At 58.5% G+C, this 13430-nt stretch overlaps 1 protein-coding gene across 3 annotated transcripts in view; it reads left to right on the top strand.

The window, feature by feature from the left end:
• Positions 1-13430, top strand: part of COL4A2 (collagen type IV alpha 2 chain) — a 163189-nt gene that overhangs the window by 137786 nt on the left and 11973 nt on the right. For all 3 annotated transcript variants that reach the window (XM_057707666.1, XM_057707667.1, XM_057707665.1), the window contains exons 28-37: positions 341-448; positions 3305-3526; positions 5008-5169; positions 7105-7275; positions 8005-8148; positions 9468-9590; positions 9796-9977; positions 10525-10588; positions 10757-10831; positions 13141-13248. In XM_057707666.1, coding sequence (XP_057563649.1) covers positions 341-448; positions 3305-3526; positions 5008-5169; positions 7105-7275; positions 8005-8148; positions 9468-9590; positions 9796-9977; positions 10525-10588; positions 10757-10831; positions 13141-13248 — 1359 coding nt within the window. The remainder of the gene's footprint in view (positions 1-340; positions 449-3304; positions 3527-5007; positions 5170-7104; positions 7276-8004; positions 8149-9467; positions 9591-9795; positions 9978-10524; positions 10589-10756; positions 10832-13140; positions 13249-13430) is intronic.

Raw genomic sequence — 13430 nt, 5'->3', positions numbered from 1 at the left:
TGACAACGTGACGTTAGAGCATCAGGTTAATGAGACCGTGAGGTCCTAATGAGAGCTGAGGTTCATCGTTTCTGGTGTAGATGGACCCTCCGTTTCCGGTGTAGACGGACCCTCAGTCTCTGGTGTAGACGGACCCTCAGTCTCTGGTGTAGACGGACACTGAGCCCCGCCAGCTGTCAGAGGCGCTGTGTCAGGGTTGGCATCCCCCAGCCTCATCACTCTGCCATTTCCGTAGAGATCACGAGAAGCCGGGTGCTGGCCTTGACCCTCTCCCGTTCACCTCCCGCTGGGGCTTCCTCTGCGGCTCTGACCTGTGTCATGGGTTCTCTGGGTTGTTTAGGTGCCAAAGGCCTCAGCGGGAGTCCGGGACTACCAGGAGCTGATGGCGCAGCAGGGCTCAAGGGTCTCCCGGGAGACCCAGGTCGAGAGGGATTCCCAGGACCCCCAGGTGAGTCAGGGCAGGACGCCCGCCCAGCCCCTCAGGTCCGGGGAAGGACTGTTTCCCATCTGAGTGCCCCAGCTCGATTGTCTCTTAACACTGAGAAACTGTTTCGACAAATGGTCAATGACGACTTTTGCTCTTGCCTTTGGAGAGTTAAAATACGTCGCTCTTTTCATCACTGATGTTGTGCTGGAGTTTTGCAGGAGAAACTTATAGATCTTCTGGAAAAAAAGAGATAGGTGCTCAGAGATAGTTTTCTCTGGTGGATGTTAAGCCTTCTAAGGGCACATAAGGTCATCCTCTTCTGAGCCTTTAGCACTGGTTTACCATCTGCTGGTCACTCACCGGGTACCACGCACAGGACTCCTGTGTGTTGCTGCTCACAGCGTGGCCTGTCTGCTCTGCAGTTTGCAGCGTGTCTGACTGAGCAGTTCAAACCATTTCAGCTGCATCTGACACAGCAAAGCATCGTGGAAGCCACTTAGTGGCTAAAAGAGCTTAAACCTTTTAGCTGTGTGTGGAGGGAAATGAAGGTGTTTCCGGTGATGAATTGTGGTCAGAAGTTGGGAGTACCTGCCTGGGTGTCTGCATGCCCTAGAACATGACTCAGGGACCCCAAACACAGGTGTCCCTTTGTGTTCCCAGCTCAGAGAGTGTGTGGGAGCGTGGCTGTGTGGCTTGTGTGCAGAGGCCCAGGCGCTGGGGAATCATATTTTCTGAACGAAACCACAGAGGGTTTCCCTGAGGCTACCCAAGCCACACATCCTCCTGCAGGATCCCGGCCACGTGCTCTCCTAGCCTCGCTAGAATCTTGCCACCCAGCACGCGTGCGACATCCAAGTGCTCTTATTGCGGGAAAGTTCTTGCCTGGTTGGAATGAGATCTGCCTCTCAGTAGGTCTTCCGCTGGTTGTTCTTCAAGCCAGTGGTTCTGCTCCATAACCGCCCCTCACACACATCAGGAAACAGTGGCCACAGGCCCCGTACACACCTCGTGAGTGGGCAGGACTGGCCACAAGAATGCAGACTTTCTTTTCATGACAGAATCTCCGTGCCCGCAGAATTCTGCCGCCTTCAATGACTGCCCCCCAGCTCGTGAATATTCCTTTCAAACCGAGCTCCAGAAACTAAACAGAACATTCCAGATGTCTGGACTGTCACCCAGAACATTGGATTCCTCAGATTCAGACCCTCAGCTAACGTTTTCAGCAGAGATTAATTGCATTTTGCCTCTTCCCTGTCCTGCACTCAGGCAGTAGATTTACTCCTACAAGCACTAACCCTGGTAGACTTTCTTCTTGGATTCCGTGTTCCAGCCCGTGGGGACTGTTGCAAACCTGGATCCTGTTGCTGCTCATATCCTGTCTCTCTCCATGATTTTCAAAATTAGGAGATGCTCCCTGTGTCTTTTATCAGGGCCTTGGAGAGAAGCCAAGGACAGTGTCTCCATCAGCACACCAGAGGATCAGACTGTATCATTCTGTTGCCAGGCTGGGGTGTTTAGAAGTCATAGCTTTGTCACTTTGGGGATGTCACATATTCTAAAGTGACGTATGAATTGCTCTGAGAGGATGCTAATTTGTTATAACTTTCATGCCTTGAATACAAAGAGTACGTAGGAATCATAGTTTTCGTGCCTACCCACGGGGGCTTGAACTGCAGACAGTGGCCGATGAGTGAGGTGTGCCGTCATCAGGACACTTGGGACAGTCACGGTGTTTGCAGGAGGCCTGTTCTGTAGTGACATGTAAGCTCTTCAGTGGACAGGGAGGCTGGGGAGACCAGCAGGAAGGCGTAAATGAGGAACTGAGCTTTTCATTTTTAAAATGCACGTCACTGCTTATGGTAACAGAACATACTGTACACTTCTAGCACCACGTGCAGAAGGAAATAAAATGCCCGTCTTCAAAGATGGCAAAAGACAAAGAGGGCCTTTCCAGATGTAAGGTCCACATGTGCAAAGTCAGGCCCCAGTCGCCGCGAGCAGTTTTACCGTTTCCGTGAGAGCCTCTTCCTCGTGTGAGGAAGTCACATCGTTAAAACTCTGACGCAGGGTCCAGCTACTGAACCCTTGGAGTAAGGCCAGGTCCTTGTTCTCTTTCCTGACTCAGCCGTCCCACCCGCCCATGGTCCTGGGAGCATTTCTTCAGGCTCAGCACCCAGGACGGGTGGAATGACCTTCCCACGCCCCCCCCCACAGCCTTGGCGGCAGTGACCGCAAAAAGCTTTCCTCTGCACAGACATGTGACTGTCACTCTTACAGTTGGATCTGAGGTCACATCGGGAGTGAGGGCCTAAAAGGGCAGGGGTGTGAGCAGACCATGGCCCGTGGCATCCAGGAGAGGCACAGCTGCCCCAGTGCAGGGCAGCGCCTGCCCTCCGTCCACACGTGGCGGTCGGCAGTAGAGACAACAGGGGGTGTTGATTCCCGTTCAGAGCATTTCCAAACAGACCGATGCCCAGGGATTCAGTACCAGGGAGAGAGTTACGGGAGCAGGGTTTGGGCTCTGAGGGTCTGGTTGCCCTGACCTCCTGGGGTCTGCCCTCACCTGCACACACAGCCTGGAAGCTGTTCTTCTGGAGCTGTTTGCACAACACAGAACCCGTGAATGATGGAGACAACAGCCCAGGGAGCTGTGGTTCAGCGGCCTTCCTGTGCACCGTAGCTGCATCGTAGGGCTGGGACCGGGTGGCGCGGGGAGGTGGAAGGACAGCCTGCGAGCCATGTGAGTTCCGAGACCAGCAACATAGACAGGGCTCGAGCTGACCGCCCCATGGCGACCGTGTCTCCAGCCTCTTTCTGGTGCCTGAGACATCATGGCCCTGACCTCTGGTTATGGGGACGACCTGTGTTTCCTTTCAGGGTTCGTGGGGCCCCGAGGATCCAAAGGTGCAGTGGGCCGCCCTGGCCTAGATGGACTCCCGGGTGCCTCCGGCCTGCCGGGGCCGGTCGGGCCCCCGGGGGACAGGGGCCTTCCTGGGGAAGTCCTGGGGGCCCAGCCCGGGCCCCGGGGAGACGCCGGACTGCCTGGACGCCCTGGGCTGAAGGGCCCTGCTGGAGAGCGAGGTCCGCCTGGATTCAGGGGTAAGTCACTGGGGTGGGGGCGGCGGGAGGGCAGTGTCCCTGCACAGGGGCTCCCGGGGAGGGTCGGAAACCCCTCCTGGGGGTGGATGAGCAGCCCAGGACCGCGTGCAGGACCACACACATCTTGCTGCTGCTTCTCCCCCTTAGAATATTCCATTAGAATGTTCTAGAACAGTGGTCATAAAGCTGTGTACAGGATGGCCCTCTTAGCTCTTCTACGAGTACGGATTCACTGACGTGCTCTCTTCCCAAGTTGGGTGGGACGCAGCGTGGGGGCCTCCCTGCCGCAGGACGTGTGCGGTGCTGCGAGGAAGAGAGGAGCGGGCCATGCTCCGGGAGGGGCTGGGAGGAAGACAGATGATCTGGGACGCGGCTCCATCTGTGGGTTTAAAATTGATGGGTTTAAAAACTATAACGTTCACAACGTCACTGATGCCTGTTTAGCAAAGCGGGGAGGTGCCCCTTGTCTAGTGAGTGAACAAGGCATCCAGGGCTTTGCGTATCCAGTTTATGCAAAATAGGCCCTGAGAACCCGGAACGCCTGGCTTTAATGGGATTGTGTCGCGGGGGGAGGGGGGGAATGACCCCCAGGCCGTTGGGGTCCCCGTCAGAGATGCATCAGCTGTTCTACATCGACCGTGTTGTCATCAGCCCAGCCCCCGAGCCCAGGCAGACGGGGGCTCCCTACGCGGTGCAGGACGTGATGTCCCCCCCCCCCACACACACACACACCTGCCATCAGACCAGTAGGCATCCTTCACGTGAAGGCACTGCGGGAGGGAAGCCTGGCTCTCACCCGGCCGGCAGACGGCCCTCACTCAGGAGCGCGTGCCCGCCCATCTCTTCTGCAATCCGATCCTAGAAACTCTGCCCGAGCTCTTGTACAGAAGGATGCTTGCGGTAGGTTCATGAAACGTAGCTGTTTCCCGCAGACTTCAAACGTCTGAGCGTAAAAAGAGCAAGCGGCCGCGGGGCGCCCTTCCGGCCTGGCAGGTTTCCCACGTGCAGTGTCACCTTCATGACCTGCTGGTTTAGGCACAGTGTTTTGTTTGGTAAAAACCCTGACTTCCAAGGCATCAGTTTTGGGAAACGGTATCCGTGTCTGTTCGGCCGCCCCGGCAGGAGACCGGGACGTTACTCACGCAGCCATTTACGGTGCTCGTAAATGTGGTGCAGCGCTCAAGATATAGCGCCAGGTGAAAACAGTGAGATTAAAACTGCACCTAAGACAAGATGTCAGTCTGCAAACACCTGCTTCTAGGTGTAGCTACGGGAACAGAGAAAAAGGTCAGGAGGAAGCGCACCAAGATGTTTGTCACGGTCTTGGGGCGAGAGCATGAGTTACTTCCCTCTCGTCTTTTAGAATACGTCTGTGCGTTTCCCAGGCTTCCTACCGCCTGGATGAGCCGTGTTTACAGATCAGATCTGAGGAGGGGAACCGCCTGGGGCTGGTCTCACGGCTCTTGTCTCCGTTCCTGCAGGAAGCCAGGGGATGCCGGGCATGCCGGGCCTGAAGGGTCAGCCGGGCGTCCCAGGACCTTCGGGCCAGCCAGGGCTGCCCGGGCCCCCAGGACAGCACGGCTTCCCGGGAGCTCCAGGTCGGGAAGGGCCCTCGGGGCCGCCGGGCGCCCCGGGCTTTGGAGGTAAGGATCCAGCCTCCCATCAAGGGATCGGGGCCCCACTGACAATGGAACCAGCACCGCTCCCCCTGGGGGGTTCTCCTCTGTGCTCCAAGGAACCCCCTCTCCAGAGCTGCAGGGGTTCTGAACGTACCACACACAGCATGGCGTAAAAGAAAGGAATTTATTCTCTCAGTCTCTAGGCTGGAAGTCCAAGATCAAGCTGTCGACAGGGCTGGTTCCCCCTGAGGCCTCTTTCCTCGGCATGTAGATGGCCGTCTTCTGCCTGTGTCCTCATAGGGTCACCCCTCTGTGCATGTCTGCATCCCAATCTCTTCTTTTTATAAGGACCGCTCTCATACTGGGTTAGGACCCTCGCTCCTGACCTCACTTAAGTAACCTCAGTTACCTCTTTAAAGGCCCAGCTTTAAATACAGGCACGTTCCAAGGTACTGGCGTTAGGACCTCAACATTTGCATCCTACAGGGACACAGTTCAGCCCCTAACAGGTTCAGGACATGTGTTTTACCAAACAAGGAGAATTCAGATGGCCTGAGAAGTCTGCCCTTCCTTTGTACCTGTTGTATATATTAGGGTCCTAGGTAAGATTCATTAGAAAAACAAATTCCCACTGCTAAAGGTCAAAACCTGCTCTGCTTTGAAGAGGCAAAGAGACTTGTTTCCTGAAAGTGAAAGATGTGGAGAAGAAAGGAAAAAGCCTCCTCCAGGAAAACCCTGGGGCGAGGTGGCGGGAGCAGGAAAGCACAGACGCGCAGCTAGATGTTTGCTCCCTGGAGCCCTTGCAGGCGGGCCGAGGGCATCACGCGGAGGCTGGGAGGGGCCGGACGTCCATCAGGCACCGTCCGGGGGACCAGGCCACACCGCGCCCCGCGCGGATATGACGCAAGCCAGACGCTCCCCCCCCAGGAGTGGCCTCGACTGTGTCCGAAACCTGGGGCTCCGCTCAGGTGGGGCCACGTCCCCCAGGCAGCGTGCTGCCCACTGGTTTTGCAGTCACGGGAACCCTGGGCCGGGGTCGCGGGCCATCTGTGTCAGAGTTTGCAAGGCCTCGCCTGTTCTCAAGCTCGGGGCATTGCGTGGCGTGTACAAGATCCCCGCCAGAGCCCTGCCTGTCAGAGCCCACAGTTTAGGTGGGGACAGGATTACACATGAAGAGGCTTGTGTTTGGCCGGGCAGCAGCAGGGTGACCAGACCTTGGGGCCCCATATTTCGGAGGGCTGGGGGCTGGGCGGGCTAGAACAGCCTTGGGAGGAGGGGATGGGAGGAGCCGGGCCTGGAGGATGGGCAGGACCGGAAAGGGTCCTTCGCAGGAGGGACAGTCCAAGGCAGCCGGCTGAGGGAGAGCCCGTCATCTGAGGAGGGGGTGGGGGCCCAGAGAGGGACGTGGGGCCAACATTCAGCAGGGTCGAATGCAGCTAAGGAGCCAGACTCCGGGCCAGGGAGCTGTTGAGGGTTTAACAGAGGGGCTGGGCTCTGGGGGGAGGCTGGGGATGGGGCAGGCTGGCCGCTGCCAACGCCCCAACGAGATGGGGAGGCAGGAGCAGCCGGATGGCAGGTGCAGGACCTCCCCTAGAACCTGATCCCGGCCACATCAGGAGGGCCAGCAGCCTGCAGGTAACCTCCGCCGTTCCAGCTCCAAGACTTTGCGCCTTGGGGTCCCAGGGCAAGAGGGCCTGAGCAGAGAAAGTCTTATTTGGCTTGTGTCGCCAGGCTGGGCCCCGGCTCTCGAGGAAGGACCTCTTGAGAGAGCCCAGCCTGCCGTGCGCTACACGCTGGCTGCACCTGTGACCTCACCTCTGTGGCTGCACTTTCCCACTGTTCTTCCCAGGCGCTTTTCTGATCAAAAGTTATCGTCATCGATGTCTCAAAAGTATCGTAAGAGACGTTTTCTCCGCGTGGTTTGTTCATCTTGCTTTATTTTCCTTCTCCCCCTGACAGGTCTGCCTGGAGACAGAGGGGACCCAGGTGACACAGGCGTCCCTGGCCCCGTGGGCATGAAGGGCGTCTCCGGGGACAGTGGTGAACCTGGCCAGCAGGGTGAGAGAGGTCATCCCGGAAGCCCTGGATTTAAAGGAATAGCCGGGATGCCTGGTATCCCGGGACAAAAAGGTGACTGTGGAACGTGACCGGGGACCTGCCCTGTGGGGCGTGGGCGGGACAGCTCTGCGGGAGGGGCCCGCCTTGCAGCTGCAGGCGGCTCAGGTCCTGGGGACGGGGCGATGCCACCCAGGCGGGCTGTGACCGCTGCGCCCCCAGATGCCAGTGTGTTGACTTATCACCAGGAGGGACTGTCCGAGGAGCAGGACTTACTGTCTGCCCGGGGGTGGGATCTGCGGACCAGCCCCTGGGGGTCTGTTCAGATGTGGAGGCTGGTTGTTGAACGGAAACCAAAACACAGGGAAAGGCCTGGGCCCCAGCGTAGGTTTCCCCGCTCACAGGTGAGGCCAGTCTAGCCAGAGGCGGGCCCTTCTGGCCCTCACCTGTGGCTGGAGACACTGCTCTCCGTTCTCCGAGGCCCTTTGCCAGGTTTCCATGCTGCGTGCAGTGGAAACTACCTCCCAGGGCCCTTTCCAACCTGGTGGAAAGACCACGGACCCGATGACTTCCGGTTTCCTCCTGCCTGTCCGCCTGCAGTGGCCCACGTCTCGTCCCCAGCGGCAGACAGGCTGACTCTGGCCCTCAGGCAGCAGACCAGCCCCTTCGGAAGTGCCGTCCTGAAAATCCTTTGGGGGTTAAGAGTCTTAGCGTGTCCTCATGTCCTCACACGAGCCGCGAGTGGGGCCGTCCCCGCTCCGATTATCCGCACCTAACCCAGCGCTTTTCTCGTTCCCCTCGCAGGTGTCAAGGGTTCTCCCGGGATGGACGGCTTCCAAGGCATGCTGGGGCTCAAGGGGAGACCCGGGCTCCCAGGAAACAAAGGAGAGATCGGATTTTTTGGAGTCCCAGGGCTGAAGGGCCTGCTTGGCGAGCCAGGTGTGAAAGGTACGTCACCTCTCGGCCGGGTCGAGACTCACCTTCACAGGGGCCTGGCACTACCTAGGACAATGTTCCAGGACCCCAAACGCTGGGCACTATTAAAAAGAAACCAACTGCAGGACCTGGAGGGCTTCCTCCCCGCTGCAACACATGGGCCGGGTAATAAGGGAGAGATCCCGACCATAGAGGTGACGCAGCCTTAAGACCCAAAAACATCCTAAGAAACGTACCCGCCATGCGTCGTCCGTGGGGAGCGCAAGGCAGTGAGGCCGGGGAGAGCGGAAGGTAAATTCTGAGGGACAAGAGCACCTTTGGCAAAATAGGGACACAGTGTACCCAGGTGGACGGATACACCCCTCGCAAAGAGATGGTGACGCCCAGAAGCGAGCCTGGGCCGAGCCCTGGCCTGGACGGACATTCTGGGACCCCAGGTGGGAGGCCTCTGTGCAGGAAGGGTGTTCCCAGCAAGCCACGGTTTCGTGACATTTGTTCAGACAGCCTTGTTCTGAAAGTGTCACCATGGTCTCTAAAACACTGAATGACCACAAACAAATGTAGGTGGGGGTGTACAGACACGGGAACCCCCAGACCCTGCTGGTGGGAATATCAAATGGTGCAGCCAAGGTGGAAAAGGTTGGCTGTTTCTTAGAAAGGTAAACACAGAATTACCCGGCAGATCTACTCCCAGGCGTGCGCCCAGGAGAACTGAGAACACGCGTCCACGTAGAAACTCGTACGTGAACTTCATAGCAGCATGACTCACAATAGCCCAAAATAGAGACAACCCAGGTGTCCGTCACAGATGAAGAAGACGGGGCGTAGCCGTATCAAGGAAGGCTAGTCAGCAAAGAGAAAGCATTGGGCTCTGACACGTGCTACCACAGGGAGGAAGCGCGAAACCCTTATGCTGCACGCTCTCTGCGTCCAGTTACATGAAATGTCCAGAACAGGCCAGTCTACGCAGACCCAAGGTGGGGTGGTGGTCTCTGTCGCTGGGAGAGGGGAGGCAGTGGGGGTGAGCGCTGATGGGCGCCGGGTTCTTTGGGACAATGAAAGTGTTCTCAAGTCAGTAGTGGTGGGGGAGCAGGTCCCTCCACCAGAGACATTCTGTTCCTTCCGCCCTCAAGGAGAAGAGGGGGAAGACGGGTGTTCCCATCGCCTCGGTTCCTGGCTCAAAGTCTCGGGGGGGCCGTGCCGCCCATGGCTCAGCCCCTCGGGACTCGGGCTTGGAAGGAAAGACTGCCGTGACCGGGAGGCCTTCCCCACCTGGGTTCTAACACCTGGCCCGGAGGTCAAGGGAATGACCGCACTCTGTTCCCTTCCAGGCAGCCGAGGGGACCCCGGCCTCCCAGGACCACCTCCCAAGTTCCTGCCAGGAATGAAAGACATCAAAGGGGAGAAAGGAGATGAAGGCCCCATGGGACTGAAAGGATACCTGGGCTTAAAAGGTGAGGCCTCGCCTGACCTCAGGGTCGGGGGCCTGGGGTCCCCCTGCCTGCCCCGGCCCCTCTCAGTCTGAGGGAGCAGCAGAGACACCCCAGCACCCGCGCCAGCCTCCTGCACCGCAGCCCTCCCGACACCCTGCCGTCTGCACGAGGGGCCTGGGGGGGCGGGGCCGGGGCCCCCAGAACGTCACGCTCGGTCTCCCTGCAGGCCTTCCTGGAATGCCGGGCATTCCCGGGCTGTCGGGGGTCCCTGGGCTGCCAGGGAGACCAGGCCACATCAAAGGAGTCAAAGGAGACACCGGAGTCCCCGGCGTGCCCGGGTCACCAGGATTCCCCGGCGTGCCCGGCTCCCCCGGAATCTCGGGGTTTCCAGGCTTCACGGGCAGTAGGGTAAGTGGGCATCTTCTGTGAACTCCTCTTCCCGCTGCCTGCTGGCCGGAGCACTGCAGTCCACACTTCCCGGGGGACGAGACTCAGTTCTGCCACTTATGGGCTGAATGACCCTGGGCAAATTTCTGAACCTTTCTGTGTTTCAACTTCCTCATCTCTCAAATGGGCAATAGCAGTACTTACCTCATGGGTTGCTGTGAGGCTCGAATGAACTCTTGAGATGGTACCCAACACGTCTGCCCGGGTAAGCCTGGCAGAGGGTAGGGTGCAGCCAGCCGCGATCATGACTACACCGTCATGACCATGGTATGCATCAGTGATGTTATTAATTTCAATAAAACTGCCATTGTTACTACTTTACAGCTTAATAAGAAAAGTAACAAAGCTACTGTATTACACTGAAAAACTTTAGGACTTTGCTACGAAATGATGACATCACAAACCTTGATAGTTGGTCTTGGCAGAATAGCTGGATACGCTAACCCTTGACAATTACAAACTTCACGAACGGCCGTGTAAGACAGTTTCGTGTTTGGCTTTGCTCCAGGGTGACAAGGGAGCTCCCGGGAGATCAGGCCTTTATGGAGAGGTTGGCCCCACCGGTGACTTCGGTGAGTGTTGCTGGGACGGGGAGAACGGGGCATCCTGGGTCCCGAGCATCCTGGGCTGGGTGTTAGCTGTTTTGAAGCAAATTGTTCTTATTAAGAACGTAGCACAATAGAAGTTGCAAAACTAATGCCAGGGAGACCTGACCTCAACCATTTTTTTGCACCTAACAGGTGATATTGGAGACACTGTAGACCTTCCAGGAAGCCCGGGCCTGAAGGGGGAACGGGGCATCGCTGGATCAACAGGTACCCGAGTCATTCTCCATCCCTCCATCCTCCACAGCCCGGCCCCCGGTCTGTCGTCACTCGTGCCTGCCACCTGCGCCGTTACTTACGGAGCCCCCGGATCACGTTGTAGGGGTGGTTTGAGGTCTTCAGGCCCGAAGTGCAAGGAAGACAGGAATTTTTAATTAAATTGATCCTGACGACAACGTCAGGAAACCTTTCTCTCCCTGAAAGGAAAGAAAGGAAAGAGTCAACCCTCAGCGGATGGGAGTGGCTGCAGCCTCTGAAATGTACCACATGAGCCTGGGCTACAGGGACACATCCTGGGGCGAGAAGCAAATGACACGATGACCAGAGCCCTTGCCAACAGTGAAGGGTCTAGAAAAAAGGGGCGTGGGAGTCCGCCCTCTCTCCTGAGCAGGACAGCAAGGGGCATCCCCCAGCCCTGTGTGTGGTAGGGGTGTCACGTGGCACGGCAGCTCACGCCCCTTCTCTGAGCATCACTGAAGTCCAAGGTCAAAACTCCTGCCCGTGGTCCTATTCCCAGGGACTTGGAATAGATGCCTCCTTCCTGGGATTTTACCATGGGAGACCCCACGGCTCCTCCTGGGCATGGCTCTGGTTGGGGGAAAGAGTCTGTCAGCGTGGCTGGCCAGCAGGGAGGGCGCTAAGCTGGTTCTTTACCGAGAAAGAGCTCCAGAATGGAAATTCAGTGTAGCTTGGGATCGGAGGGCTATCACTTGGGAGTAGGTAACCTCACCTACGAGCTCCTCTGGGCTCCTTGTGCCTCTACCGCTTGGTCTCCTGAGGGCTTTCCTCCCAGACGCAGGGCTACCTGAGGCTGACTGGACCTCCCATCCTAAATGATTACTTCGTTTCGTTAAAAACAGAAGTGTGCGACCGTCTTTGCCACACGTCACTAACCGTGGCCTCGTTTGTTCCATTAAAAATGTGTGTGACGAGAAGCTGCCCCCACCCAGGAAATACGGTTGTTACCCCTTGATCGTGTAGCTCGCGTTACACCGAAGTCCAGGAAGTGGACCCTCCCCCTGCGCCCATCACCAGGGGACTGTATCCCGGGGGCGGAGGGGCGGTGACCGTCGTCAGTGTCCCCGGGGGTGTTCCAGTCGCCCTAAGACAAGCTCAGTATGTGAAGTGGGCTCGGCCGCAGCGGGGGGTGGGCTGAGGGGCCCTGGGTGGGTGGGCTCCCAGGGGAGGGCCCAGGGGGCTCAGGCCTGGTCCCTCCTTGGAGGGTAAGAGACAGGCCGCACTGGACTCTGGGTCTGGGTGCAGGTATTGGAGACTGTTTATGGAAGAAATAGGGGTTTGGGGGAGATTTTAAAACACTAAATTCATAGAAAACAAGCGGAACTTCTCAGGTGCTTTCCTCCAAGACCTCAAGAACGTTGACTGCAGTCGTTCTGGGGGGAGCCTCAGAGATGTCAGGAGACCCGGGTGAAAGGGATTGTGTGGAATCGGGTTGGTCTGAAGTTTCCGAAATCTTCCAGCGTCCCCAGAAACACCAAAACGTGTGGCACAGAAGCTCAGTCCGCCCAGCGAGCAGAAGCACCGGGGGGGGCTTGTTTAAAAGGCAGATTCCAGGCCTGACCCAGACCTGCGAGGCTCAGACATGTCACGTTCGACGACCCGCCCAGATTCCCCGCACAGCACCTGCAGAAACCGCGCAGATAAGGGCTCAGACGAGGGCCCTGCAGCCACTTAGCAAGGCAGCAGGCTGCGGCGGCTTAGAGCGCCCGCGGCAGGTGTTGTCGGACGGTTCCTGAGGCCAGGAATTCGGGAACAGGGTGGTCCTCGCGAGACTCCATCGCGAGGTCGGCAGGGCCGCCTCACCTGAAGGCTGGACTGGCTGGACCGTCCACGTCTGGGGGCGCTGCTGGCGGGAGGCCTCCGTTCCTCCGTGCGAGGGCCTCTCCCGGGCTGCCTGAGTGTGCTCGTGACACAGCAGCTGGCTTCCTCCGGAGCAGGGACGAGTTGTAGGACCTGGGCTGGAGGCGACACAGGGGCGTGCCCACGGCGTCCCGGCAGTCACGCAGCTCAGCCCCGCTCGGTGCGGGAGGGGCTGCACGGGGATGTGGCTCCCAGGACGTGGACCGTGGGGACAGCCTGGCGGCTGCTGGCAGGGGGCTCCGAGCAGGGAAGTAGCCAGAAATTAGTCCAGGAGGGAACCGTCTGGATTTCCATCCCCCTTCACCACGGAAGCAGCAGCGCGGAGGCGGCGTCCTTTCCCGGGCGCCCCCGAACCCCACGCGCCTTACGTGCCAGTGACGCGACGGCCGAGGTTTGTCCTGAGCGGCCCCTCTGTGCTTCAGGTCTGAAGGGGTTCTTCGGAGAGAAAGGAACAGAGGGCGACATCGGCTTCCCCGGGATCACCGGCCTGTCGGGAGTCCAGGGCCCGCCTGGACTTAAAGGGCAAACAGGTAAAAGCCCAGGTCACACAGCCTCCTGCAGCGCGCCCTCCCGGGGCCCGGCTGGACCCTGCAGCAGCCAGAGGGGCCGAGCGCGGCTGAGCCCCCAGAGCGCCAAGGCCCAGCGCAAGGCGGCCTTTGCTGCCCGTCTGCTGGTCGTCTGTGTCACAGCTGAGGCAGCTGCCTCCGCCTTG

Source organism: Hippopotamus amphibius, chromosome 14 (assembly GCF_030028045.1).
Source record: "Hippopotamus amphibius kiboko isolate mHipAmp2 chromosome 14, mHipAmp2.hap2, whole genome shotgun sequence".
Taxonomy (NCBI): Eukaryota; Metazoa; Chordata; class Mammalia; order Artiodactyla; family Hippopotamidae; genus Hippopotamus; species Hippopotamus amphibius.
Note: the sequence above shows the minus strand (reverse complement) of the source record. Positions and strands in the feature narration are given on the sequence as shown.